General features: G+C 38.1%; 1 protein-coding gene across 1 annotated transcript in view; it reads right to left on the bottom strand.

Annotated features, from left to right (window-relative positions):
* The window catches only part of KDM5A (lysine demethylase 5A), a 94,174-nt gene that overhangs the window by 27,712 nt on the left and 38,884 nt on the right, over positions 1 to 27,578 (bottom strand). Inside the window, exons 11-20 of the mRNA XM_042945475.1 lie at positions 26,843 to 27,024; positions 24,788 to 24,950; positions 23,125 to 23,244; positions 17,453 to 17,647; positions 10,786 to 10,967; positions 10,304 to 10,428; positions 9,246 to 9,396; positions 7,795 to 7,909; positions 4,601 to 4,956; positions 330 to 468 (exon numbers count right to left, since the gene is read on the bottom strand). Coding sequence (XP_042801409.1) covers positions 330 to 468; positions 4,601 to 4,956; positions 7,795 to 7,909; positions 9,246 to 9,396; positions 10,304 to 10,428; positions 10,786 to 10,967; positions 17,453 to 17,647; positions 23,125 to 23,244; positions 24,788 to 24,950; positions 26,843 to 27,024 — 1,728 coding nt within the window. The remainder of the gene's footprint in view (positions 1 to 329; positions 469 to 4,600; positions 4,957 to 7,794; positions 7,910 to 9,245; positions 9,397 to 10,303; positions 10,429 to 10,785; positions 10,968 to 17,452; positions 17,648 to 23,124; positions 23,245 to 24,787; positions 24,951 to 26,842; positions 27,025 to 27,578) is intronic.

The raw sequence follows: 27,578 nt of genomic DNA, 5'->3' as shown, positions 1-27,578 counted from the left end.
CCATTTTCTTTTTGCTGCCTCTTATTTTAAAGTAATTTGTGCACATGGCAAAGATTCAAAGAATACAGCAGGGAATAAACTCCCTACTGCTAAGAGTTAAATAAATAGCTAATTCTGTCATCTTTCACAGCAGGAAGTCAACAAAACAAGTTAACGTTTAAATAGGTAATATTTACTTTGAATGATAGAATCAGATGGAAGAACAATTGAATTTTAAGTACTATCATTATTTTATTCTGGTTATTCTATTCTAAAAAATTATAGGCTTAAAGAATTCATCTGTGAGACAGCATTACCCAAATGGTAGGATAACTCAAGAGGCTCCTTACCTGAATAGCTTCTACTTTCGCTGTCCATTCTCGAGCCTTTTGTAAGGCCTCTTTTAGGGACAACACATTGGGTAGAAAGGCTGGAATGTTCTTGGCTTCATTCACTATGCTTTCTAAACTTGCCACACTGTGCCTTGGTCTAAAAAAAACCACAAAAACAGGGTAGATGCATGAGGAAAAGTCAAACTGCTACCAACATTTAAATCACATTTTAGAATGTGCAGAGAACTTTCATATACATGATTTTACTTCTTACCACAATTCTATAAGGAAGGCAAAGCAGCGATTATCTTTATTTCCAATTTACAAATAAGAAACCCTTAGCTCAAAAATCAATTTACCCCCAAAGTCATTTAATACAGTGAATGGCACAGCCGAAATACTGATTCAGAATGAGTCTCAGATCCCATGCTCTTTTCACTATAGTAAATTGCATCTATTTTAGTACTCCACAATATCTGAAATTGTCAGAGATGCATATTAGACAGCAATGTAGAAAGCAATAGTCTAGAAGTCCATTAATATTGACCATATACATTTAATTCAACTGCATTCAAGAATACCTAGTTACAAAAAAGATGAATAAAATAGACCTTATCCTCAACTAATCAGAATACAAGATAAAAATTAAACCTGTACTGGGGACGAAGAACAAATTAGTATAGGCTCATCAAAATGGGATGTCGTGTTTAATTCTGCTTAGGGGAGCTGAGAAGGGCCTTGAGGGGCGCTTAAAGAATTTATTTTATCAAGTAGAATGTTAAAGAAAAAAAACCAGGAATATAATGAACAAACACAGGAAGACACATTTAAAAATAAGTTAGTGGTCCAGGGCAGCCTAATTGGCTCGATGAGTAGAGCATGCAACTCTTGATCTCAGGGCCATGAGTTGAAGCCCCACGTTGGAGGTAGAGATTATTTAAAAAATAATAAAAAAAATTTAAAAAATTAAGTTAGTAGCCCAGTTTAAGATGGGGGCTGGCGTGAGGATGGAGGTAGAACAGGAATAGGAGTAAGAGCAGGAAGTAGGAGAACATGACCGGAAAGATAGATACAAACTGATATAAGCGGTCTTGACAGCCATGAATTTCACTATGAAAGCAACAGGAAGCTACTGAGGGTGGGAATAGTTTCATCATATAGAAATCCTACTATATGCTCATGAAACTTTTCAATCTTGTGGTGGAGGGATTATTAATACACAGTTATGATGCACTGTAAGATGCTATCAGAATATATAGTCGGAGGACCTAAACTGACTTGGCAGGTGAAGGAAGGCTTCCCAGAAGTGACCTCTAAAGTTTATCCTTTTTTAATAGGAGTGAGTCAGGAAAGCTGGGACCAGAGGCAGGGTAGGGGTATACCACAGGGGCTGGGCAGAAGGGAAGAATGTTCCACAGGAAAACAAAATAAGCATGTGAAAAGGTCCAGAGACAAGAAAGAACATGGCATGTCTGAAGAAAGCAAGTGGGGATCACTATGTTTGGAACACAGAATGCAAAGAAGATAGGCAAGGGATGAGGCTAGATCCTAAAGCAAGAGGCTAAATTACAGATGGCCTTATGAATCAGGTTAAGGAGTCTAAATTTCATCCCAAGGAGAATGGGAAACACTGAAGGGCTTTAAACAAGACAAGCCATACCTATATTTTAGGAAAATACGAGTTGCAATGTAGAGAATGGGTTAGAGAAGAGTGAGGTCACTGAGGTCACAGAACCTGTTGCTATGATTTAGGCCAGCTATGACAGCACCCAAAAGAAGAATGAAAGTGAGAAACATTGAGGAAATATAATCAACATGACTTGGTAGTTAACTGAGTTTGAGGGTAAGGAAGTGGAAAGGAAAGGTTAAAGTTAATTTCCAAAGTACTGGCTTATGTATGAATGAATCCAATTTTGGATTTGGGGAATCTGAGGTACCAACAGGACATCCAATGGAATTATCTAATAAGTAGATGATATCTATGAAATATATCTGTTATACATGAGATTTTGGAGTTAATCAGTATAAAGAGGACAAATGGAGCCAAGAAATTAGATGAAATTTCCAGGGAGATGTACACAGTGAAAAAAAGAAGTGGTCTACACCAGAATCTTGAGGAAAGCTTTTATTTAAGAGGCAGGGGAAAAAAGGCCAAAAGCGAAGAAGGGTATTGAGAAAATAATGGTCAGTAATCAATCAATGCTAAGACGTGAAGAATATTATAGATGTGTTTCAAAAAGATAACTTTATCCATTCAGAAGATGTGGTTTACATATACAATGGAATACTACTTGGCAATGAGGAAGAATGAAATCATGCCATTTACAACAATGTAGATGGAACTGGAGGATATTATGCTAAATGAAATAAGTCATTCAGAGAAAGATTTCATATGTTTTCACTCACATGTGGAACTTGGGAAACTTAAGACCAGGGGGGAAGGGAAGGGGAAAAAATAGTTTCAAACAGAGAGGGAGGGAGGCAAACCACAAGAGACTCTTAAATACAGAAAACAAACTGAGGATTGATGGCAGAGATTGGGGGAGAAGGGAAATGGGTGATGGGCATTGAGAAAGGCACTTGTTGGGATGAGCTCTGGGTGTTGTATCTAAGCAATGAATCATAGGGAATCTACCCCCGAAGCCAAGAGCACACTGCAAACACTGTATATTAGCTAACTTGACAATAAATATTTAAAAACAAACAACTACAACAAAACCCCAAAAAAGATAATCTTGACAGGAGTAAGAAAACAAAAGATTCTTCTTCCCACTATCCCCATCAAATTCCATCACCCTCTATTTTCTAATTTTATTTTCTTCATGACACTAATTATCTGAAATTTACTCATCCATTTATACACTCACTTATTCACCTGTCTCTTGGCTCTCCCCACTAGAATGTTGGCTCTATTTTAGAGCAGGGACTCTGTGTGCTTTTCCCTACTGTCTCTATAGCACTGAGAAACAGTGCCTGGCATGTAGCGGCTACTCCACGAATACTTACTGAATTGCAAAGATTAAGGGAAAATACAAGAGTACTGTAACTAGGTCAGTGACAGTGAAGACAGATATGAAAGACATTTTGGAGGCAAACTCACTAAAACTTGGTGACTGATTAAATGTAGAAAAATGAGAGAAAAAGTTTTCACATATTACTACCGCCAAATTTTCATTCTGTAGACTACAGTAAGTTGCATCAGGTATACCAAATTATAGTTTTGCATTCCACAGTTATTTAGTTTTTCCCATTTCATATGCTCCTGGAATTGTCATGAATCTGAAGACACTGAATAGTTTCAAAGGAAAAAAAGCTATGGATACATTTTAGTATGTATTCTCCATGGCATCTGGAGAGCAAAATATCCAGCAAAAATACATGCAGCCTTTTCTTGGCAAAACAAAACTGTGTTCATTATTCATTAAATCATCTAAGGCTTTTCCTATCATCTGCATTCAAAATAAGTAGCTGGCAAAGTAGTTAAGTACATGAAGACTTTGGAATGAAGTGGAAAAGGCTTCAAATTTGAGCTGTGTTAAGAACTATGTGATCTAAGTATCCCAGGTTCCTCATCCTCACACGAGAAATTGTGTATCAATTTTAGCTGAAGAAATACTTTAATAAAGGACATTAGTTCTTACATAATTATGAAATTAGTTGATACACAAATATGATGAATGCTTTACTGAAATCTCACAAATCCAATGGGGTGCCAATGCTAATGCAACTTAACGTTTTCTTCCCCTTCTTTCTCTTTCCCACTACTTTCCTGCATAAATCCTCTACTCCAGGGAAGCCCATTTAACTTTTGTCACCAAAACACAATTTAGCTTATGACATTTCTCCTACCTCCCTTCCGCTTCAATCGCACTCATGCTTCAAGTCTCTACCTAAGTTCTTTCTTTTCTCTCCAGCTTCTCTTCTGAGCACCCAAGCTAACACTGACCTCTCCTCTAAACTCCTGTTGCATTTTTCTGTACCTCTCAGTTAACAGTAACATATGGTGGTGAGCTTTACATTTCTTAGCTCTGAAATACAGCATAGGTAATGGAAAGTTCTAAACAAAATACTACTTTGTGTCACCTAAAGTACCTAGCAAAGTACTCTGCACTAGAGTGCACACAATATTTGAAAACTGTTTATGTGCAGACCTATTCGATAATTTAGTGATTGATCAGGGAAGGCACAAAACATCTAAATATTTAATGAAATAGAACCTTATGTTCCTCCTTCGGTTCTACTCTGACTTTGTTATTAAAGAGGCAACAGTCATCAATATATGTGTTCACCTTGCCTGCAGGCAGACCTTAGCCTTTTCTTCCCACCGCTCAGAGACTGTAAGGAGCTCCTGTAGTTCAGCCATTGCCTTCTCCACAGCATGGTGGGGTGCCAACCCCACCCCAGAGTCTATCAGTTTCTTCATGACATCCAAAGTGACCTGCTGTGGATCTGACAGGGTCAGTCTTACTTCATCCAACCATCGAGCCTGCTGTAGCTCTTGCTTTAGTCGTGCTAATTCAGGTAGCTCCACATAGAGACTAGAACCCATGTCTATCAACATTTGGAGTTTGGAAGAATCTGGGGTTTCATCCATCATGGCCTCTTGAGCACGTTCATGAAACTCTTCCACATCATCCAGGAGATTCTGAAAAAGTAAAAAAAAAAAAAAAACAAAAAAACAAAACAACCAAATTTAAAAGATACAAAATGAGGGGCGCCTGGGTGGCTCAGTCAGTTGAGTGTCCGACTTCGGCTCAGGTCATGATTTCACGGTCTGTGGGTTCAAGCCCCGTGTCAGGCTCTGCACTGACAGCTCAGAGCTTGGAGCCTGCTTCCGATCCTGTGTCTCCCTCTCTGCCCCTCCCCCACTTTCACTTTGTCTCACTCTGTCACTCAAAAAATAAATAAATGGAAATAAATGGAAAAAAAAAATTTTTTTAAAGAAATAAAAAATAAAAGATACAAAATGAGTATGGAATATAGCTCAGGCAAACTAACTCTAGATTATCTAATAATTTCACCATTATAGCACCAAATAGATACGATAGTAAAAAACGTAAAATGCTTCTCTGTAATTACTTACCTTCTTCCTTTTAAAATACGACTCATTCAGGGGCGCCTGGGTGGCTCAGTCGGTTGAGCGGCCGACTTCAGCTCAGGTCATGATCTCACGGCCCCGTGAGTTCGAGCCCCGCGTCAGGCTCTGTGCTGACAGCTCAGAGCCTGGAGCCTGTTTCAGATTCTGTGTCTCCCTCTCCCTGACCCTCCCCCGTTCATGCTCTGTCTCTCTCTGTCTCAAAAATAAATAAACGTTAAAAAAAAAAAAAAAATTCTATAAAAAAAATAAAAAAAAATACGACTCATTCAAAAAAACTTTTAAATTTTTTTTAAATGTGTATTCTTGAGAGAGAGAGAGAGAGAGAGAGAGCGAGCGCATGAGCGGGGGAGGGGCAGAGCGAGAGGGAGACACAGACTCTGAAGCTGGCAGCACAGAACCTGATGTGGGGCTCAAACTCACGAGTCGCAAGATCATGACCTGAGCTGAAGTCGGACACTTAACCCTGAGCCACGGAGGCGCTCCAATTCAAAAAATATTTAAAGACTGCAGACTTAGATATAGCCACTGTTTTAAGTGCACAATATTAAAACATACAGTCCTTTGTCTTCAAGGAACGCATTTTAATCTAAATAGCCAGACACTGAATACGTGAATGAAATGTTTCAGTTCGTTTTAAATGCTATGAGAACAAAATAGAACACAATAGAGAATGACCAGAGGAGGAGGGCATACTACATTGCAATGGTGGTCACAGAAAACAGATGAACTGAAACTAAAATAAGGAGACGGAAGTGGGAACTATAAGAAGATCTGGAAGAAGAGCAGTTCAGGCAGGGCAAGTAATAACTGCAAAAGCTCTTAAAGAGAAATGAGCTTGCTGTCTTGCTCATCTGGATGAGTGGATGATGAGAAGCAAAGTGGAGAATGTAGTTTAAAAATAAGCAGAGGTCAGATTACACAGTGCCCTGTAGATTATGAATTTAGATTTCATTCTAATGGCTTTGAGGAAGCACTGGAGAATTTAACCACAAATAAATGATATGATTTGATTTATATTTTACACAATCATTCTGGCTACCAAATAAAAAATCAACTATCAAGGACAAGAGAAGAAGAAAGGAGGTGAGTTAAGAGGCTATTACAGTAACCTAAGGCCTAGAATCTAGTGGTTCAGAGCAGTTTAAGCAATGGTCATGATGATAAATGGTTCACTCTGGGATACATTTTGAAGATAAAACAGCACTTGTTTAGAGACTGGTTGTAGGGTAATAAGGGAAATAAAGGAATCAAGGATTTTGACTCATTAAAAGGCTTTTAAGATTACTTCAGTCTGCCAAAGGGATATGGAGAGTATGCCACTGGACATACAAGCCTGTAGGAAAGAACAAAGGCACTAAGAACTGGTGATCTGGGAATCAGATCAGATTTGTTTAATGTCACTAAACAAGTAAGATGTCAAGACCTAGACTAAAGAAAGGGCTGAGGCTCCGAACATACTCCACAATTAGAAGTCAAGCCAAGGAGAAAACAAACAGCAAAGAAGACTAAAGAGAAGGAGTTGTGAATAACCTAGAAAACCAAAGAGTGTGATGTCACAGATGTTTAGAGAAGAAAGTCTCTCAGATAGGAAAGTGTGGTTAACTATCAAAATGCTCCCACAACAAGGAATAAAGCAAAAACACAATTGATACTAGATTTCACAAGCTGATAACCTTGATAAAAACCATTTCAGATATCCTGCCCATGGCCAAATCACAAACCACCACCATGAACTATCAAAGGAATACTAACTACACAAATTAATGTATTTGATATATACTTTTGAGATTTTACAAATTCAAGAAACCATCAGGACTCTAGTAATTTCAGAGCTCATATTTTTAAAAGCTCATGAACTAATAACTTACTGAAACATTTAGATTCTTTTAATGATTTTCTTGCATTTCAATTTTATCTATGCCAGATAGGGATTCTGATCTAAAATTAAAACAGAAAAAAATTCTAAACTAATTACTCTTGGTTCCAGAATCTTAAAGGGAGTATTAAAGACTAAGAACTAAACCAAGGAATTCTTTTTTTTTTTTAAGTTTATTTATTTTGAGAGAGAGAGAGAGAGAGAGAGAGAAAGCAGGGGAGGGCAGAGAAAGAGGGAGAGAGAGAATCCCAAGCAGGGTCTGAACTGTCACCACAGAGCCCGATGTGGGGCTCAAACCCATCAACCGTGAGATCATGACCTGAGCAGAAATCAAGAGTTGAATGCCTAACTGACTGAGCCACCCAGGCGCCCCTAAACCAAAGGATTCTTACTGTCAGCAGTAAGAGAAACAGAACAAAAAACTAGTCTAGACACAGTATTTTATCTGCCCAAAACAGAAACCCATACTACAAAGGTTATTACCCAAGAAAAGAAACGTAATACTCCACCTTTACTTGTCGAGCTTGGCTGATGACACATGGAAGACTAAAAAGTTGTTGGACAAAGGCTTTCAATTCTTCCACTGTCAGTTTGGTCCGAGTCCTCCCACTATCTGGGCTCTGCCTGATGTGAAATAATATTGAGACATAAGTAAGAAAAATTCATAGTCATCTGATATCAAAGGGGCTTCTAGTCTCTCTAGAATTCTAACCCAAGCAACCCCAGAATATGAGTGTTTGAGAGGTTCCACTGTAATGCTGATCACCTCCAAATCAGGTATTTACCTCTTTAGTTAATGGCTCAAAGATTCAATACTCCAAGTTGTAGTTCCTCCAATCTTACAAGTGTTAAACATTTCAAACAGTTAATCAATTCCTCAGATCAAAATATTATGTTCATTAATAAAACTAAATCTTCTACCTCAAAAAGCTTAAAATGTGGAACAAGGGCACCTTTAACTTAGGAGACAATAAACCCTCTGAAACATATTCAGAACTGTATGTGTATGTGCATTTTTCTAAGAAAAGGGTCTCTAAGCTTTTGCCAGATTCTCCGAGAGGGTTAGTGACCCAATGACAGCTGAAGATTCACTGACCAACATCTTTAAGAAAGATTCTCTAATGAAATGGTAAATAAAAAATATACAAGGTAATTTTAAAACCCAATGTGAAGTGCAACAGAAGAACCTGTTCAGATACCAGGAATGTGTTGGAATGAATACAAAACAATACCACAGAAAATTTAACACATATAAATGACATTAAATCAAGGGTGCATACTTCTACACTCCTTAATAACAGCCTTTCCTGCATCCATCAAGGTTAGTCTTTGCTGCCACCTGCCTTCAGCATGTAGTATCATTTATTTATTTACAAATATTTATTGCACACCTATTATATGCCAGGCATTGTGCTAAGCACAAGAAATAAAGCAATGAAAAAATGAATAAAAAATCTCCAACATCCTAGTCTCACACATGTTCTAGTGGGCCTGGGAATCAGTAGAAGAGATAATGAGTTAGTATATCAGGAGGTGACTGGGCTAGGAGAAAAACAAAACAGGAAAAAAGAGTAAAAAGGTTGCAACTTTATAAAGGTTGTCAGAGCAAGTTTCTTCAAGAATGTGTCATCTGAAAAAGACCTGAAAGAAGTGAGGGACAAGCCACCTGGATAGCAGGGAAGGCCTGTGAAGGCCCTAAGGAGAACCGTGCCCAGTGTGTAGGAAAAGCAGAAAGGGGAAGAAGACTGCAGAGTGAAGCAAGAAAGAAGGGAGAGTAGTAGGGGTTTAAGATTGGGACATGACTGGAGGAGAAAGGGAAATGGCCACAAGAGATCAAAGATTAAATAGAGGGCCTTGTGAGCCAGTTAAAATTCTGGCTTCTACACTGAAAGAAAAACAAACAAGACCAAAAAACCCACAAGAAACCACTGGGGAACCCAACTCTTCTTCATAGTCTTACCTGTGCTTCTGCTTTTTGCTGAGAAGCAGCTGAGCCACAGAGGCACAGGTCTCCGCTTCTTTTACAGCATCCCTGAGCTTTCTAAAGAGATCATTCTCTGGGTATTTCCTATCCTCAGCATCTTCCAGCATTACTCGTAATTCAATCAAATCTGTAAGAATAAAACCGTATGCTATAACCACAGACATAAAAAGCCATTTAAAAATGTTAACCAACCCCTCTCAAGTTAGTCCTCAACCTATCAGAAGAATCATCGCAGCTGGGAAAATCTCACCAATGCAATTAAAAGCTTATGAGCAGATGCTCATTCCTAATCCTTATGGATGATTTCTCTCAGGTAAGGTTAATTCCTCGTTCTTTTTTTTTTAATGTTTTATTTATTTGAGAGAGACAGAGAGAGAGAGAGAGAGAGAGAGAGCGAGCATGCACGCAAGCAGGGGAGGGGCAGAGAGAGAGGGACAGACAAAGAATCCCAAGCAATGTCTAGACACTTAACTGACTGAGCCACCCAGCCGCCCCTGCAATTCCTTGTTCTTAATTAGCCTTCAGTGTTAGTCCACTGGTAACAATGGCTCCCCAAAATACATATGTATTGCCAGTTAGCCATCTGTCCCATTTTATATTAACTTTTGATGTAAGAGAAGATTCTCAAATAGAAAACTAAATCTTAAGTCAGTCAACCAATCCATTAGTCTCAAATCTTAAATGAAGCCTAAGATTTTTCCTTAATAGAAAAACACATAAAACAAAACAAGGCCTCTTTCTTTTTTTTTTTTTTTAATTTTTTTTTTTTAATGTTTATTTATTTTTGAGACAGAGAGAGACAGAGCATGAACAGGGGAGGAGCAGAGAGAGAGGGAGACACAGAATCCGAAACAGGCTCCAGACTCTGAGCTGTCAGCACAGAGCCCAACACGGGGCTCGAACTCACGGACCGTGAGATCATGACCTGAGCCAAAGTCGGACGCTTAACCGACCAAGCCACCCAGGCGCCCCACAAGGCCTCTTTCAATGTGACAGTAATTTCAGTGTATGCATACAAAAGGAGGATACTTAACCTTTCTTGTGGTTGAAGTTGGCAGATAATGCTTCTGTAACACGGCTGACCCAAGTGTCATAAGATTGTGCCCTGACTTTCACACCGTATAGCAGAGAAGGGAGGTCTTCTAATGGATAGCGGTATCTAAAAACAAAGAGAAACAAACAAAACACAGAAATAAAAACTTGAAAATCCAACAATAACTTGAAAATAAATTTTAAACATAATCAGTTTAATACAATGATGAGGGGAATGGGGCCTTAAAAAAATCAAAGTTGTCCATAGAGGTTTAATGTAGGGAGAGACAGGGAATATATGAAATCAACTGATAAAATAACTTCAGTTGCCAAGTTTAGAGCCAACTTTAAAGGACTGGTCCACAGCAGGGAGGCAGAGAGACAAGGAAAAATCACCAGTCTACACATGGGGAAGGGAAATTACAAAGAACAATGCCCTTGGTTTTCAAAGAATTAACAAGTTTTACAAGAAACTTATGGATACCTAAGACACTTCTTCTGCATGGGGCAGGGGCACAGATCAGCTGGATGGTAGAGACACACAAGCCGCTCAGGATTACAGGAGCATGTCAGAGCAGAGAGAAAACATGTGGTTCTGCACGCTGAACACTGTCGCTCATCATCAGGAACAAGTTCAAACACCTCTTCTTCCGACATCAGCACACCCTGAAATACAATTCATGTCACTACATCAAATCTTTCTATCTCTCAAGCATCAAAGACCTTCAAGTTATTAAATTTTTTTCTTACAAGGAAAAATGATGCCCCATTAATGACACAGGTTAAACCTGAAATGGGACCATACCACAAGAACTTACTTCATGAGTCTCCACCAATGTATAAGCACACTTCAGAGATACTGTGGGTTTGGTTCCAGACCATGGCAATAAAACAACTATCACAACAGAACAAGTCAAATAAATTTTCTGATTTCTCAGCAAATATATAAGTTATATTTACACCATACTGTAGTCCATTAAGCGTGCAATAGTATTGTGTCTGAAAAAGCAATGTACACACCTTAATTAAAAAATCCTTTGCTGCTAAAAAATGCTCAACATCATCTAAGCTTTCAGGAGGTTATAATCTTTTTGCTGATGGAGGGTCTTGCCTCGATGTTCATCAGACTGTTAACTGATCAGGGTGGTGGTTGCTTAAGATTGGAGTGGCCGTTATAATTTCTTAAAACAATGGAGTCACATCAATTGTCTCTTTCACGTGTGACTTCTCTTAGCATATGATGCTATTTGACAGCATGTTATTCACAATTAGGACTTCTTTCAAAATATGAGTCCATCCTCTTAAACACTGCCACTGCTTTATCCACTAAGTTTACATAATATTCTAAATCCTTTGTCGTCATTTCAATAATCTTCACAGCATCTTCACCAGGAGTAGATTCCATCTCCAGAAAACAATTTCTTTGCTCATCCATCAGAAGCAACTCCTCATCTGCTAAAGCCGTTATCACAAGATTGCAGCAATTCAGTCACATCCTCAGGCTCCACTTCTGTGATTGTAGTTCTCTTGCTCTTTCCAACACGTCTACACTTTCTTCTCCACTGAGATCTTGAAGCCCTAAAAGTCATTCCTGCCACAGCTGGAATCAACTTCATCCAAACTTCTGTTCATGTTGATATTTGGACCTTGTTCCATGTGTCACAGATGTTCTTAATAGTATCTAGAATGGTGAATCTTTTCCAGAAGATTTTCGATTTATTCTGCTTAGATCTATCAGAAGACTATTTATGGCAGCTGTAGCCTTACAAAATTTATTTCTTAAATATTAAGACCTGAAAGTTGAATTACTCCTTGATCCACAGGCTGCAGAATGGATGTTCTGTTAGCAGGCATGAAAACAACATCAATCTTGTTGGACATCTCCATCAGAGCTTTCGGGTGGCCAGGCACATTGTCCATGAGCAGTCATATTTTGAAAGGAATCTTTTTTTTTTCTCTGCACAGCAGGTCCAACAGTGGGCTTAAAATATTCAGTAAACTGTTTGTAAACACATGTGCTGTCATCTGGATTTTGTTGTTCCAGTTATACAACACAGAGTAGATTTAGCACAATTCTTAAAGATTTATTTATTTTTTAATGTTTATTTTATTTCTCTTGAAAGAGAGAGAGAGAGAGAGAGAGAGAACAAGTGTGTGAGCAGGGGAGGGACAGAGAAAGGAGAGAGAGAATCCCAGGCAGGCTACACATTGTCTGCACAGGAGCCCGATGCAGGGCTCAATCTCACCAGCTGTAGGTGAAAACCAAGAGTCAGATGCTTAACTGACTGAGCCAGCCAGATGCCCCTAGCTGGACCCTGAGATTTTAGGATTGGTAAATGAGCAATGGCTTCAACTTAATGTCATCAGCTGTATTAGCCCCTAACAAGAGAGTCAGCCTGCCCTTTGAATCCAGGCATTGACTTCTCTCTAGCCATGAAAGTCCTAGATGGCATCTCCTTCTAATAGAAGGCAGTTTTGTCTACACCGAAAATCTATACTTAGTGTAGCCGCCTTCACTGATGACCTTGGCTACATCTTCTGGATAACTTGCTGCAGCTCTGTATCAGCACTTGCTGCTTCACCTTCCATTTTTGTGGTGTGTAGATGATTTCTTTCCTCAAACATCATGAACCAACCTCTGCTAGCTTCAAACTTCTGCAGCCTCCTCACAGCTCTCAGCATACATAAAACTTAGGAGTTAGGGCCTTGCTCTGGATTAGGCCCTGGCATAAGGAAATGTTGTGGCTGGTTCCATCTTCTATCCAGATCACTAAAACTTTCACCGTATCCTCAAAAAAGGCTATTTTGCTTTCTTACTGTTCATGTGTTCACTAGAGTAGCACTCTTAATTTACTTCAAGAACTTTTCCTTTGCATTCACAACCTGGCTAGCTGGCACAAGAAGCCTAGCTTTTGATCTATGTAGGATTTCCACATGCCTTCCTCACTAAGCTTAATAATTTCTAGCTTCTGATCCAAAGTGAGAGATGTGTAACTCTTCCTTCCACTTGAGCACTTAAAAGGCCGCTGTAATAGGGCTATTACTTGGCTTAATTTCAGTATTGTTGTAGCTCAAAGAATAAACAGGAACAGAGAAATAGCTAGTTGGTAGAGCAGGCTCAACATGCACATTTATCGATTAAGTTCACCATTATGAGGGCACAGGTTGTGGCACCCCAAAACAATTACAGTTATAACATCAAAGATCACTCATAAAATGACCATAAAGAATATAATAATAATAATTTAAAAAAGCGTGACCAATTAAAATATGGGCAGAAGGGGTGACTGGGTGGATCAGCATCTGACTCTTGATCTGCGCTCAGGTCATGATCCCATAGTTGTGGGATCAAGCCCTGTGTCAAGCTCCACGCTGAGCATGGAAGCCTGTTTAAGATTTTCTCTCTCCTGGGGCGCCTGGGTGGCGCAGTCGGTTAAGCGTCCGACTTCAGCCAGGTCGCGATCTCGCGGTCCGTGAGTTCGAGCCCCGCGTCAGGCTCTGGGCTGATGGCTCGGAGCCTGGAGCCTGTTTCCGATTCTGTGTCTCCCTCTCTCTCTGCCCCTCCCCCGTTCATGCTCTGTCTCTCTCTGTCCCAAAAATAAATAAAAAACGTTGAAAAAAAAAATTTAAAAAAAAAAAAAAAAAAAAGATTTTCTCTCTCCCTCTGTCCCTCTCCCCCACTTGCACTCTCTCTAAAATACAAAAATAAAAAATAAAAAAACAAAAATCAACAAAAATGGGCAAAAGACATTAATAAACATCTCTCCAAAGACATACATGATCGCTAACAGACACATGAAAAGATGCTCAACATCACTCTTCATCATAGAAATGCAAATCAAAACTACAATATAGTCTCATGACTGTCAGAATGGCTAAAATCAAAACTATAAGAAACAACAAGTGTTGGCATGGATGTAGAGAAAGAGAAACCCTCATGCATTATTGGTAAGAATGCAAACTGGTGCAGCCACTGTGGAAAACAGTATGGAGGTTCCTCAAAAAATTAAAGTTAGAATTACCATATGATTCAGCAATTGCACTACTGGGTATTTACCCAAAGAATATGAAAACACTAATTTGAAAAGATATATGCACCACTAAGTTTATTACAGCATTCTTTACAATAGCCAAATTATGGATAAAAAAACGTGGTATATATACACAATGGAATATTATTCAGCCATTAAAAAGAACAAAAACCTGCCATTTGCAACAACATGGATGGATCTAGAGAATATGCTAGTGAAATAAATCAGTCAGAAAAAGACAAACACCATCTGATTTCATTCATATGTGGAACTGAAGAAACAAAACAAAGAAAAAAAGACAAAACACAAAAAACAAAAAACAAAAAACCTCAGACTCTATTAAGGGAATTTCATTCTTTTTTTAAGTAAGCTCTACACCCAATGTGGAGATCAAACTCATGACCCTGGGTTCAAGTCATCCACTGTGCCAGCTAGATGCCCCAGACTCTATTAAATATAGAGAATAAACTGTTGGTTACAGAGGGGAGGTGGGGGTGGGGGGGGTGGGGGGGGTGGGGGATCAGTGAAATAGGTGAAGGGGATGAAGAGTACGTTTATGATGAGCCCTCACTAATGTATAGAATTTTTGAATCACTATATTGTACACCTAAAACTAATATAACATTGTATATTAATTATACCATAATTAAAAATGAAATAAAATAAAATGAAAAAATTTGAAATATTGTGAGAATTACCAAATGTGACAGAGAGACATGAAGTGAGCAAATGCTGTTGGAAAAATGAGGCCAATAAATTTGATCAATGCAAGGTTGCCACAAACCTTCAATTTGTAAAAAACACAGTACCTATGAAACTTCAAAAGATGGACACCAGGCAATGGGAAAGAAATCATTCTTTGTGGAAGGTGAGTTGACTGTATTTATGTGAGTCTGTTTCTGGGTTCTCTGTTGTGTTCCACTGGTTGATTTGTCTGTTCTTTTGTAAATACCACATAGTCTTTATTACTACTCTAGCTTTATAGTAAGTATTTAATATTTTTATTTATTTTTTATGAGTATAGTTGACACAGTGTACTTTAGTTTCAGGTGTACAATTTATAGTAAGTCTTGAAATCAGGTAGCGTTAGTCTTCTGAGTTTGTTCTTCTGCAATACTGACTTGGCTGTTATGAGTCTTCTATCTCTCCAAATAAATTTTAGAACCAATTTGTCAATATCCATAAAATAACTTGCTGGGATTTTGATAAGGATTTCACTGGATTTATAGGTAAACTGGGAAGAACTGACATCTTGACAACACTGAGTCTTCCGATCCATGAACATGGAATATCTCTCCATTAACTAAACTCTTCTTTGATTTGGTTCATCAGAGTTTTATAGTTTTCCTCCCTGTACATGTTCGGGGTACCTGGGTGGCTCAGTTGGTTAAGTGTCTGGCTCTTGGTTTCAGCTCAGGTCATAATCTCCCTGTTTCATGAATTCAAGCCCAGCTTCAAGCTCTCCACTGGGAGCGCTCTTAGGATTCTCTCTCTCTCCCTCTCTCTGCCCCTCCCTACTTGTACTCACTCACTCTCAAAATAAACTTCCAAAAAAAAAAAAGAAAGAAACTGGGGCGCCTGGGTGGCTCAGTCAGTTAAGCATCTGACTTTGGCTCAAGTCACAATTTTGCGGTTCATGAGTTCAAGCACCATGTCAGGCTCTGTGCTGACAGCTCAAAGCCTGGAGCCCACTTCAAGTTCTGTGTCTCCCTCTCTCTCTACCCCTCCCCTGCTCGCACTCTGTCTCTCTCTCAAAAATAAACATTAAAAAAAAAAAAAAAAGAAACCTAAGTATTTCATTCTTGGAGGGTGCTAATATAAATGGTTAACTTAAAAAAAAATGTTTTTTAATGTTTATTTGAGAGACAGCATGCATGTGAGCACAGGGAAGGGCAGAGAGAGAAAGAGAGACAGAGAATCCTGTCAGCGCAAAGCCAGGTGAGGGGTTTGATCCCACAAACCATGATATCATGACCTGAGTCGAAAACAAGGGTTGGAGGCCTCACCAACTTAGACACCCAGGTGCCCCAATGGTAATTTGCTTTTAATTTCAAATTAAAACGTTAGTTGAATTTTTAAAAAATAGAGTTAGGAGCACCTGGGTGGCTCAGTCAATTAAGTGTCTGACTTTGGCTCAGGTCATGAGCCAAAGTTCGTGAGTTCAAGCCCTGCACTGGGCTCTGTGCTAACAGTGCAGAGCCTGCTTGGGATTCTCTCTCTCTTCCCCTTCCCCATTTGCGCTCTCTCTCTCTCTCAAAATAAATAAATAAACTAAAAAATTAAATTAAATTTTAAAAAAAGGTTTGGGGTGCCTGGGTGGCTCAGTCAGTTAAGCGTTTGACTCTTGATTTCAGCTCAGGTCACAATCTCATGGTTTGTGAGTTTAAGCCCCCATGCTGGGCTCTGTGCTGACAGCACAGAGCCTACTTAGGATTCTCTTTCCCTCTCTCTACCCCTCCCCTGCTCCCGCTCTCTCAAAAATAAATAAATTTTAAAAAACAAAAGATTTAATTTACTACAAGCATTCAAAATCCTAACACTTGTTGGGGTGGAGGGGGGTTGCAGTGGGAGGTGGATCTGGTCACCCTCTGCCCAGCCACCTCCATTATAAGGAAACTCCATCAAAAATTCAACTGGCTTCCAAACCAGGAAAAAAAAAATCCCAGCACTTGGTCATTCAGTACTTCCTACTCATTAAGTTGCTTAGAAAGAGGAAAGAAATAAAAACAAATCAATTTAGTCTGACAGTTGGAATCACCAGAAACATAACTTTTATTCAATTTCAAACCTCAAAGAAAAGTAAAGGATTTGAACTTTCTTATTTAAAGAAATAACACTATATGTAGAAGATTCTTATTTAAAGAAATAAATATATACCTAAGAAATTCTAGCTGATAGAATTCTATTTTTTTAATCTAGAAATGACATAAAGATTCCTGAAATTTTTCAATTTGAAGAACGCAAAATGGCAAGTATAAAAACATACCTTCTCTAAACTTATGATTTTTGTGTTTAACTTCTAAAAGAATCAAAGATGAAAATGGATTCTTTCTACACATTCCATTTTTAGTATATTCCATGAGTAGTACTGAATACAGGAAATGTGCCAAGCAAACTCACCATTTGTACAACAGACTCCCTTAATCTTGTCTCTTCTTCAGTCATGAGAGTCAATTCTTTGCACACCATGGCAGCCAGGCCCACGTCTAAGCATTCTGGATCTGCTGCCATCTTGAAAATGAGTTCTTCATGTGAAAAGACACAATGGCGCCTTAAACGTCTGTAATGATTGACACACTGACGTCCAATGGGTAACTGTAAAACGACAAGTTTCTCAAATTAACTTACTTGCTTATAACATTTTCCAGAACAAAACCACTATTTAGCCTACAGATCCTCTCTTTTACTGTAAAGAAGGCAGAATAACCAACTCCATTTGAAAATAAGAGGTAACTTAAATATTAAATCTTTATGGCCCAGCAGGAATTTCAAAGGTGTTCCCACAGAAAATTTCCATAATTTAAGATGCTAAGCCTCTACCCTAAGCTATTGACTTTCTACTCATTATGTACCAGAAGTACAAGTTCCTTGATATTTAAATGAGGTAGCAAACTTTTAGACCAGTCTAACATAAACTGCCTTTAAAGAAAAAAGAAAAGACATTCAGATTATAAAGGGTTTGGTGGACATATTCAGCACAGAAGTTTCCGTAGAACAAAAAGCAGAGATGTTATTAGAAGTTTGAAAAAGAAAAGGGGAGAAAAAAAGCACTACTTTAGCAATTCACATGGACTCACTCAATTTTTTGTAAGAACCAAAGCAAAAGATGATTTACATTTTAGCATCTAGAAATTATTTTAAAAACAATCAGTCTAGGGCACCTGGGTGGCTCAGTTAGTTAAGTGTCCAACTCCTGATTTCAGCTAGGTCATGATCTCACGGTTTGTGGGATCAAGCCCCAGGTCGGGCTCTGTGTTGACAATGTGGAGCCTGCTTGGGATTCTCTCTCTCTCTCTCTCTCTGCCCCTCCCCTGCTCACACACACACACTCTCTCTCAAAATAAATAACTTAGGGATGCCTGGGTGCCTCAGTTGGTTAAATGTCCAACTTCAGCTCAGGTCATGAGTTCATGGGCTCATGAGTTCAAGCCCCACGTTAAGCTCTGTGCTGACAGCTCAGAGAGCCTGGAGGCTGTTTTGGATTCTTCATCTCTCTCTCTCTGCCCCTCCCCCGCTCACGCTCTTTCTCTCTCAAAAATAGACATTAAAAAAAATTTTTAATAAATAATGTAAAAATAAATAAATAAATAAATGCAATCAGTCTGACCCAAAGAGAATTCAAAGTGAAGTCATGAGATTATATACTTTATTCTCCCTACGTGAAATGATCACTTTTCATAAATCATCAGATTCCTTCTTTAAGATAAATACTGAAAATTTCTTTAACCATCAAGCTCTAAGCCAAATTGTGATACTAGTTATACTATACAGGCATTCCTTGGAGATATTGTGGGTTCAGTTCCTGACCACCATAATATGTGAATACCACAATAAAGTGAGTCAAGTGAATTTTTTGGTTTTCCAGTGCATATGAAAGTTAGGTTTACACCATACAATATATATTTAGTGTGCAACAGCATTATGTCTAAAAAAACAATGTACACACTTTACTTCAAAAATACTTTCTTGGGGGGGGATGAAAAAAAATACTTTCTTGCTAAAAAATGCTAACAATCACCAGAACTTTCAACAAATCCTAATTACTAATCATAGATCCCTGTAACATATAATGAAAAAGTTTGAAATATCGCCAGAATTACCAAAATGTGACATAGAGACATGAACAAATGCCATTGGAAAACTGGCACCAAGAGACTTGCTTGACACAGGGTTGCCACAAGCCCTCAATTTGTATTAAAAAAAAAAAAAATGCAGTTGTGGAGTGCAATAAAGTGTGATGAAACACGTATGCCTGTACACACAAACACACACACTCCTCCCATTCCTTTTCTCTCTTTTCTCTCTCTTTCTTTCCTTTCTCTCTCTCTTTCCCTCTCCACCCCCCCCCCCCCACTTGTATCCTCCTGTACAGTGGAAAAACTTGGGTGATTTAAATAGGGTTTTAGTTTATATTTGAAAACTAAGATATAAAAGAGAAAAAATTAAAAAATGGACCTTTAAGAACCTTTTAGAAATCACCTCCAGTTTAAGACAGGCAGAAGACAACGATAGGAATCATAGTTTAAGAATATAAGACTATCTCTGAATCAAGTAATATTTCCATACTCTTCTAAAGAAACCATCTTTCCCAAGAAAACAATTATACTGAACTTATGATTAGCAATTATTTTGTCTATTAACAATCTACAAGTCTTTCATTTCTTAATTCATAAATATTTACTTTTTAAACATTTCTGATACAACTTATTAACAATGGCAAGAAGATATGCAGATCTTAATTATTACAATCTGTAAAGAAGCCATATAAAATACAACTGATTATCTACTGTGGCTTATAAAACTTAATACCATCACTTTATTCCAAATCTAAAGCTGCTAAAACATTTCATTTCTATGGGCAGAAGACACGAATAGACACTTTTCCAAAGAAGACATGCAGATGGTAGACACATTAAAAGATGATCAACATTGCTCATCATCACAGAAATACAAATCAAAACCACAATGAGATACCACCTCACACCAGTCAGAGTGGCTAAAATTAACTCAGGAAACAAGACGTTGGCAAGGATGTGGAGAAAGAGGAATCCTCTTGCATTGTTAGTGAGAATGCAAACTGGTGCAGCCGCTCTGGAAAACAGTGCGGAGGTTCCTCAAAAGAGTAAAAATAGAACTACCCTATGACCCACCAATAGCACTAATAGGAATTTATTCAAAGGATACAGGAGTGCTGATTCGAAGGAGCACATGCACCCCAATGTTTATAGCAGCGCTTTCAACAATAGTCAAATTATGGAAAGAGCCCAAATGTCCATCAAACGATGAATGGATAAAGACAATGTGGTATATATATACAATGGAGTATTACTCAGTAATCAAAAAGAATGAAATCTTGCCATTTGCACCTACGTGGATGGAACTGGAGCATATTATGCTCAGTGAAATAAGTCAGTCAGAGACAGACAGAGATCATATGCTTTCACTCATATGTGGAATTTAAGAAACTTAACAGATAACTATAGGGGAAGGGAAGGAAAAATAAGATATAAACAAGACAGAGACAAACCATAAGAGACTCTTAAATACAGAGAACAAACTAAGGGTTGATGGGGGTAGGGAAAATGGGTGATGGACATTGAGGAGGGCACTTGCTGGGATGAGCATTGAGTGTTGTATATAAGTGATGAATCACGGGGATCTATTCCTGAAGCCAGGACTACACTGTATGTTAGCTAACTTGACAATAAAAAAAAAAAATTTCCCATTTCTATCACACTCTTCTTCTACAGAGTTTCAAGGACTTTTACATATATCATCTCACTTATTTGAAGTTATTAAGCAAATCTTAGCATCTTTATATACCATGTGAAAAACTTAGGCCCAGTGAAATTAAAAGAGCTGCTCAAGGCCAAACCAATAACAGTGAAAACATTAAAGGCAGAAACCATCTTTAATTTGTTTCTGAATTACCTCTATTTCCTATCCTACATCTAGCCAAGAAACAAGTAAATCATAAACAGTTAATAAATGTTAGTTAAATTAAAAAAAAAATAGAGCTTGGGGAGCCTGGTTGGCTCAGTCGATTAAGTGTCCAACTTCGGCTCAGGTCATGATCTCATGGTTCATGAGTTCAAGCTCTGTATCGGGCTCTGTGCGGACAGTGCAAAAAGCCTGCTTGGGATTCTTTCTCTCTTCCTCTCTCTCTACCCCTTCCCCACTTGCTCTATGTCTCTCTCAAAATAAATCAACTTAAAAACAAAAACAGAGTTCAAACCCAAGGAAAAGTCCTAAGCTCGAACTTGCTCATACTGCTTCTTAAGCCTAATAATGTTGTTTTTTTTTTTAACATTTTTTTTTTAACGTTTTATTTATTTTTGAGACAGAGAGAGACAGAGCATGAACGGGGAAGGGGCAGAGAGAGAAGGAGACACAGAATCAGAAGCAGGCTCCAGGCTCTGAGTGGTCAGCCCAGAGCCTGACGCAGGGCTCGAACTCACGGACCACGAGATCGTGACCTGATCTGAAGTCGGACGCTTAACCGACTGAGCCACCCAGGCGCCCCAAGCCTAATAATGTTTAAAGTTACTAGATCAAATAAGATCACTCATGTCATCCGTTAACCAAGGAAACAAAAATGATTCACTATGAAATTTAATAAATTAAGGTGGCTACAGAAAACATAAGACCCAATATTACAAAAAAACACCTCCCCAAGGGGCGCCTGGGTGGCTCAGTCAGTTAAGCATCCTACTCATCTTACGACTGTTAAGATTGAGCCCCGTGATGGGCTCTGCACTGACAGCACAGAGCCTGCTTGAGATTCTCTCTCTCCCTGCACCTTCCCAGCTAGCACACATGCATGCACTCCCTCTCTTTCTCAAAATAAATAAACATTAAAAAAAAGATACTTTATATATATATATATATATATATATATATATATATATATATATATATATATATCGCCCCAAATGCTGAGAGACAGAAAAGTGTCACTAAAGGAAAAACAAAGTCAAAGGTGTATCATAAATTTGCAGTCTTTTCCCAACCAACATGACATAATCATATCTAATCACTTTTTGATATCTACCTCATACAAAAAAGCAAAAGAGCAATCACTGGCATTATCATTTAAACAAAAGTATATCAACAGAGATCCCAATATCATAGTAACTTTTTAAAATAAAATTTTTTAAAGGAATAAAAAAAACAAAATGGCAGGAAGAGTAAAATCAACTAATTGTCTATAAAAAGAAAAATAATAAAGGGATATTTTAAAACTCTGAGCTAAATATTGGAAAATATGGGTAAAATTCTTCTATTTTTAATTTTTTAATGTTTATTTATTTTTGAGAAAGAGAGAGTATAGTGGTGGGGGGAGGGGTGACAGAGAGGGAGACACAGAATTTCAAGCAGGCTCCAGGCTCTGAGCTGTCAGCACAGAGCCTGACACGGGGCTCAAACTCACGGGCTTCAAGACCACGATCTGAGCCGACAGTTGGACGCTTAAACGACTGAGCCACCCAGATGCCCCGGTAAAATTAATTCTTAAAAAGATCTGGTTGTAGGGGCACCTACGTGGCTCAAACGGTTAAGCCTCCAACTTCCACTCAGTTCGCGATCTTGCAGTTCGTGAGTTCAAGCCCCACATTGGGCTCCCTGCTGTTGGCACGGAGCCCGGAGCCTGCTTAGGATCCTCTGTCTCCCTCTCTCTCTACCCCTCCTTGGCTCTAGTGCACATGCACTCTCCCTAAAATAAATAAACGTTTAAAAAAAAAAAAGATCTGGTTGTCATTATAAAATCCATAAGTTGCTCAGATAAAGCAAAGACTAGAGGAACCATATTCTCTCAGAAAAGAAAGATTCAAAAAATATCAACTGTTCATTTAAAATTCAAACAGAATGGGGAAAATAATGGATAAGAACTATAAAATCTTCCAAATAGAAAGTGTAATGGAAACTAACTGAACTTTCTAAATTATAACAGCCACTCTACTCTCTACTGAAATATTCATGAATCCTCCCCTCCCCAGCTAAGCAAATATGGCAACTAAGATGCATTTTCCAGGGGTGTTAGTAGACGTACAACAGCTACTTGCTATAGAACAGACCCAGTCAGCAGTACAGAAGTTCACAGCTTCAGCAAAGTTGTAGCCCTGGTTAAATCCAGAATGATAGGCACGAGGAAATGTCACAACAAACTCTCCAGCACACTGATTGGTCCTGTACACCTAAATGCAAAGTGGGAACAGGGATACAAAACAAAACAAAATAAAAACAACAAAAAAGGGGAACAGATTTTATCAGTCACTTTCAGCAGCACTTTCTAAAATTAAAAACAGAAAAGCATTCATTTACACCTATCAGAAGACAATATCAGGGTTTAAAAAGGAGCCCGAGGGGTACCTGGGTGGCTCAGTCAGTTAGGTGTCTGACTTCAGCTCAGGTCATGATCTCACGGTTCGTGGGTTCAAGCCCCACATCAGGCTCTGTGCTGACAGCTCAGAGCCTGTAGCCTAATTCAGATTCTGTGTCTCCTTCTCTCTCTGCCCCTCCCCCACCCATGCTCTGTTTCTCTCTCTCTACCAAAAATAATTAAAAAAAAAAAAAAAAAAGCACCAGCCAGAACTCTACCTTCTTAAAATAGTCCCTGATAACAAATTATAATAATTCATAAAAAGAAAGTATGAGACAAATTTTCAAAGAGAAATGTTACTCACTGAACTACCAGTTTCTGAAACTTGACAAAATTTTTACAATTAAGAGATTTTTTCTTTTATTCCCTTTATCCTTGTGTTGTCAATCATGGTAAAGGATGGAATTTCCTCCTACTCTTGGATAATTTTTTGGAAATTACCTAATTAGTTCATATGTAATATGGAAATATCCCCAAAATCAGTTTTCCTGAATCCCACTTAGTTTTATAATAATACTATATGTCTTCAGAAAAGTCCCAGATTTGGGGCACCTGGGTGGCTCAGCTCAGTTAAGCATCTGACCTTGGCTCAAGTCATGATCTCACAGCTCATGAGTTCGAGCCCCATGTCGGGCTCTGTGCTGATAGCTCAGAGACTGGAGCCTGCTTTAGATTTATCCGTCTCCCTTTCTCTCTGCCCCTTCCCTGCTTGCGCTCCTATCTCTCTCTCAAAAATAAACCTTAAAAAAAAAAAAAAGTCCAGATTCTAGTACACATTCACTCTTCAAAGACAAACTAACACTACTATTACTCAAACTACTTTCTCATTAAGGGTGTGATGAATATTTGAATATATACAGCAAATCCGTTAAATTTATACCTTATCAGGTATTAGTGGCTTAAATTTAATAATCATTATCAAAACCAAGTTGAAAAGTAAAAAAAGTATCCATAGTATATTTCATTATTGCATATAAAAAGAGGCTGTGAAATCTTCACATGAAAAATGATCTCCAAAGGATAGACATTAGTTATTACAACTATCACTTAAAATACTTACACTTTGACTAAACAAGGTTAATAAGGAATACAAGATTTTTGTTAAGACCAGGACATAATGGTTTACTGAAAACAGAAGACTATTTTCATAGGTAGTTATACATAAAATATGATGAATACTTTAAAACACCTCTTAACCAAAAAAATGTTCTTCCCTTCAGAATATAAATTCTAATTTGGCTAGAAAATGACATGATCTTTTGCTTCCAGTTACAAAACAAAGCATATGTTGTGATTCTAATAAAAAGCGAACATAAATTTAAAGTAAAAATACTAAAAGGAGACCCGAAAAGACTCACAGGCACACCATGCTCCATCAGTACATTGGGATTCATGATGGTGACTAACTGATGCAGGAGATCAGGCTGGGATTCAAATAACTCAGGGGCCAGCTCCCTCATCACCTCCTCCAGTTGTTCTGCAGCATGAGATGGCACACCATACCAGGTCTTTGGTTCCCCCCTAGCAAAAGAAACAACTGTTTAACTAGGTGAGCATGGTACCAATGAGGCCAGGGTCTCTCATGCAAATCCACTAATTTATAATTAATTTTGTTTGTCCCATGGTCATAGATTATATACCCTGAATCCTGGCAAACCAACTCATAAATCTATTGTTTGATGAGCTATTGTTCATAAAGAAGGTAAGGCAAGAGTATATAAATAGGCAGGCACATACTTATCACTACTATTAGAAAAGCAATTCAAAGCACATGAACTCTTTAAGGTGGATCAATAAATAGTATTTCAAACAGGAAAGATCCTATCCGAAAAACCAACATCATTCTAAAGGATACTGACATGGTACCTTGATTTCAAGTCCACTGGACATTCCAATTATCCCCACAACGACCAAAGTCAAAGTCAGTACTCTCTAGACTACTTTTACATAACTTCATTAAGTTGATTTACTATCCAACAAAATAAGGCAAGGCTGGAAATTGTTGAAAACTTAAAGAATTCTATCTATAAATCTTAAGGACCAAACTGGCCCCATTAATGTACCAGACTTTAGCGGACTAGAGTTCATTTATAATACTAAATTGTACTCCTAGGAAATGAATTTAACGGGTCATACTATATTTATAAAATAGCTGCATTTCCTAATCCTAATACAATCCACAGTGCTGTCTCTAACAGAACTTACTATAATCATGAGAATGTTCTATAGCTGTGCTAACCAATACATACAGCCCTAGTCACCTGTGACCATAAAGCACTTGAAATATGTTTCCTGTAACTGAGGAATTACATTTTTAATTGTATCTTAATTAAAAAAAGATTGTTTTTAATGTTTATTTATTTTTGGGAGAGAGACAGAGGATAAGTCAAGGAGGGGCAGAGAGAGAAGACACAGAATCCGAAGCAGGCTCCAGGCTCTGAGCTGTCAGCACAGAGCCCGATGCGGGGCTCAAACTCACGAACCAAACCGCAAGATCCTGACCTGAGCTGAAGTCAGATGCTTACCCAACTGAGCCACCCAGGTGCCCCATTCTTAACAAATTTAAATAGCCACATTTAGCTAGCAGTTATCATATTAAACAGCACTGTGATAAAGCAGAGAAATAAAATCACTATAGTTTTCCACTGCAAAGAGTGATTTGAGTAGTATCTTCCAAATGGAGAAAAAAACATCATATAGTTGATATCATAATAATGGACAAGGAACTGGGCAAGTAAATAAAAGCTATGGGGGAGATACAAAAAAATTCAGCCAACAAATTTAATGAATACACATGTAACAGGCATTTTTAGGGAAAATGTTATCAAAACGAAAAAAAAAATCATTTGATAATTTCCAATACTGAAGGTTTAGTCAGATCTTAATTATATACACGCTTTGAACATTCTACCTTGAATATCAAAAGATACACCAAGTAATTTTCATGTACACCAAATAAGTATCATTTGGTCTAAAACTCTAGGCTCTGAGGGTACCTGGGTGGCTCAGCTGGTTAAGCGTCCTACTTCAGCTCACGTCATGATCTCACAGTTAATGAGTTCAAGCCCCGAATCAGGCTCTGCGCTGACAGTGTGGAGCCTGCCTGGGATTCTCTCTCCCTCTGCCCCTCCCCTGCTCATGCACATGCTTGCTCTCTCTCTCTTCTCTCCCGCTCTCTCTCAAAAATAAATAGTTTAAAAATAAAAAAATAAAACTCTAGGCTCTGCTGCATGCACATATTTTAAAAGGGAAGGTATCTGAGATATACATATCCTTAGACCTCTACACTTCTCAATATGTTACCCTACTTTGGATAGGAAATACTTTTAAATTCAGCTCTTACTAACATATCACCTAATACTATATCACACCTTTAAAAAGATAACTAAACATATAACAAAGATCATATATACCAGTGTAAGTAGTTGATGGAATAACTCCAGTGATCTTCAATGTGCCAGCAGAAAGAAGAAAAACACATTCCCACATAGAGCCATGGCACTTTCATACCAGAGATGTCTACATTAATGTGTGCAAGAACAGACTGCTCTAGGACAGGCATATTATTCAAATTCCAACCAGAAAGTGCATACTCCTATAAAGAAAAAAAAAGATGTAAATGAAAGATCAGAAATGACACGTGCCCAATAGAAATTTCAAGGGAGTCTTTTAAAATAAGGTAAAAATTGTATATAATATTTATAATAATCTAGTCCATAGAATCGTGCTCTTTGCTCTCTGCAACATGTAACTCATATACCTATTCAATCCTGTCTCCTGTCTAGGTGGCATTTAGATTTCCCTTTAGTTATTTCAAATACCTCTGGTTTATTCTGAAGCATATAAGCAATTTTTTTTACTACTCCTCCCTCAAATACACTACTATAAAATTATGTGAGACTCATTTTAATAGGACAGTATTATATTTCTATTTTATCCCTAGTAGTGTAACTTCCCCAAATATTTATAGCATGGTGCCAGATATTGTGAAAACAGAATACTACGATATGTAATCCTGCATTTATGCCAACAGCAAAGACTAAGATGACACAGAAAGTCACCATTACCACCCCCACTAGCAACTCACCTAGAAATACTGGATAAATTATAATAATGAAAACATTTGTTTCATAGATGAACTCAAAAGAA

This window comes from Panthera leo, chromosome B4 (assembly GCF_018350215.1).
Source record: "Panthera leo isolate Ple1 chromosome B4, P.leo_Ple1_pat1.1, whole genome shotgun sequence".
NCBI classification, from domain to species: domain Eukaryota; kingdom Metazoa; phylum Chordata; class Mammalia; order Carnivora; family Felidae; genus Panthera; species Panthera leo.
Note: the sequence above shows the minus strand (reverse complement) of the source record. Positions and strands in the feature narration are given on the sequence as shown.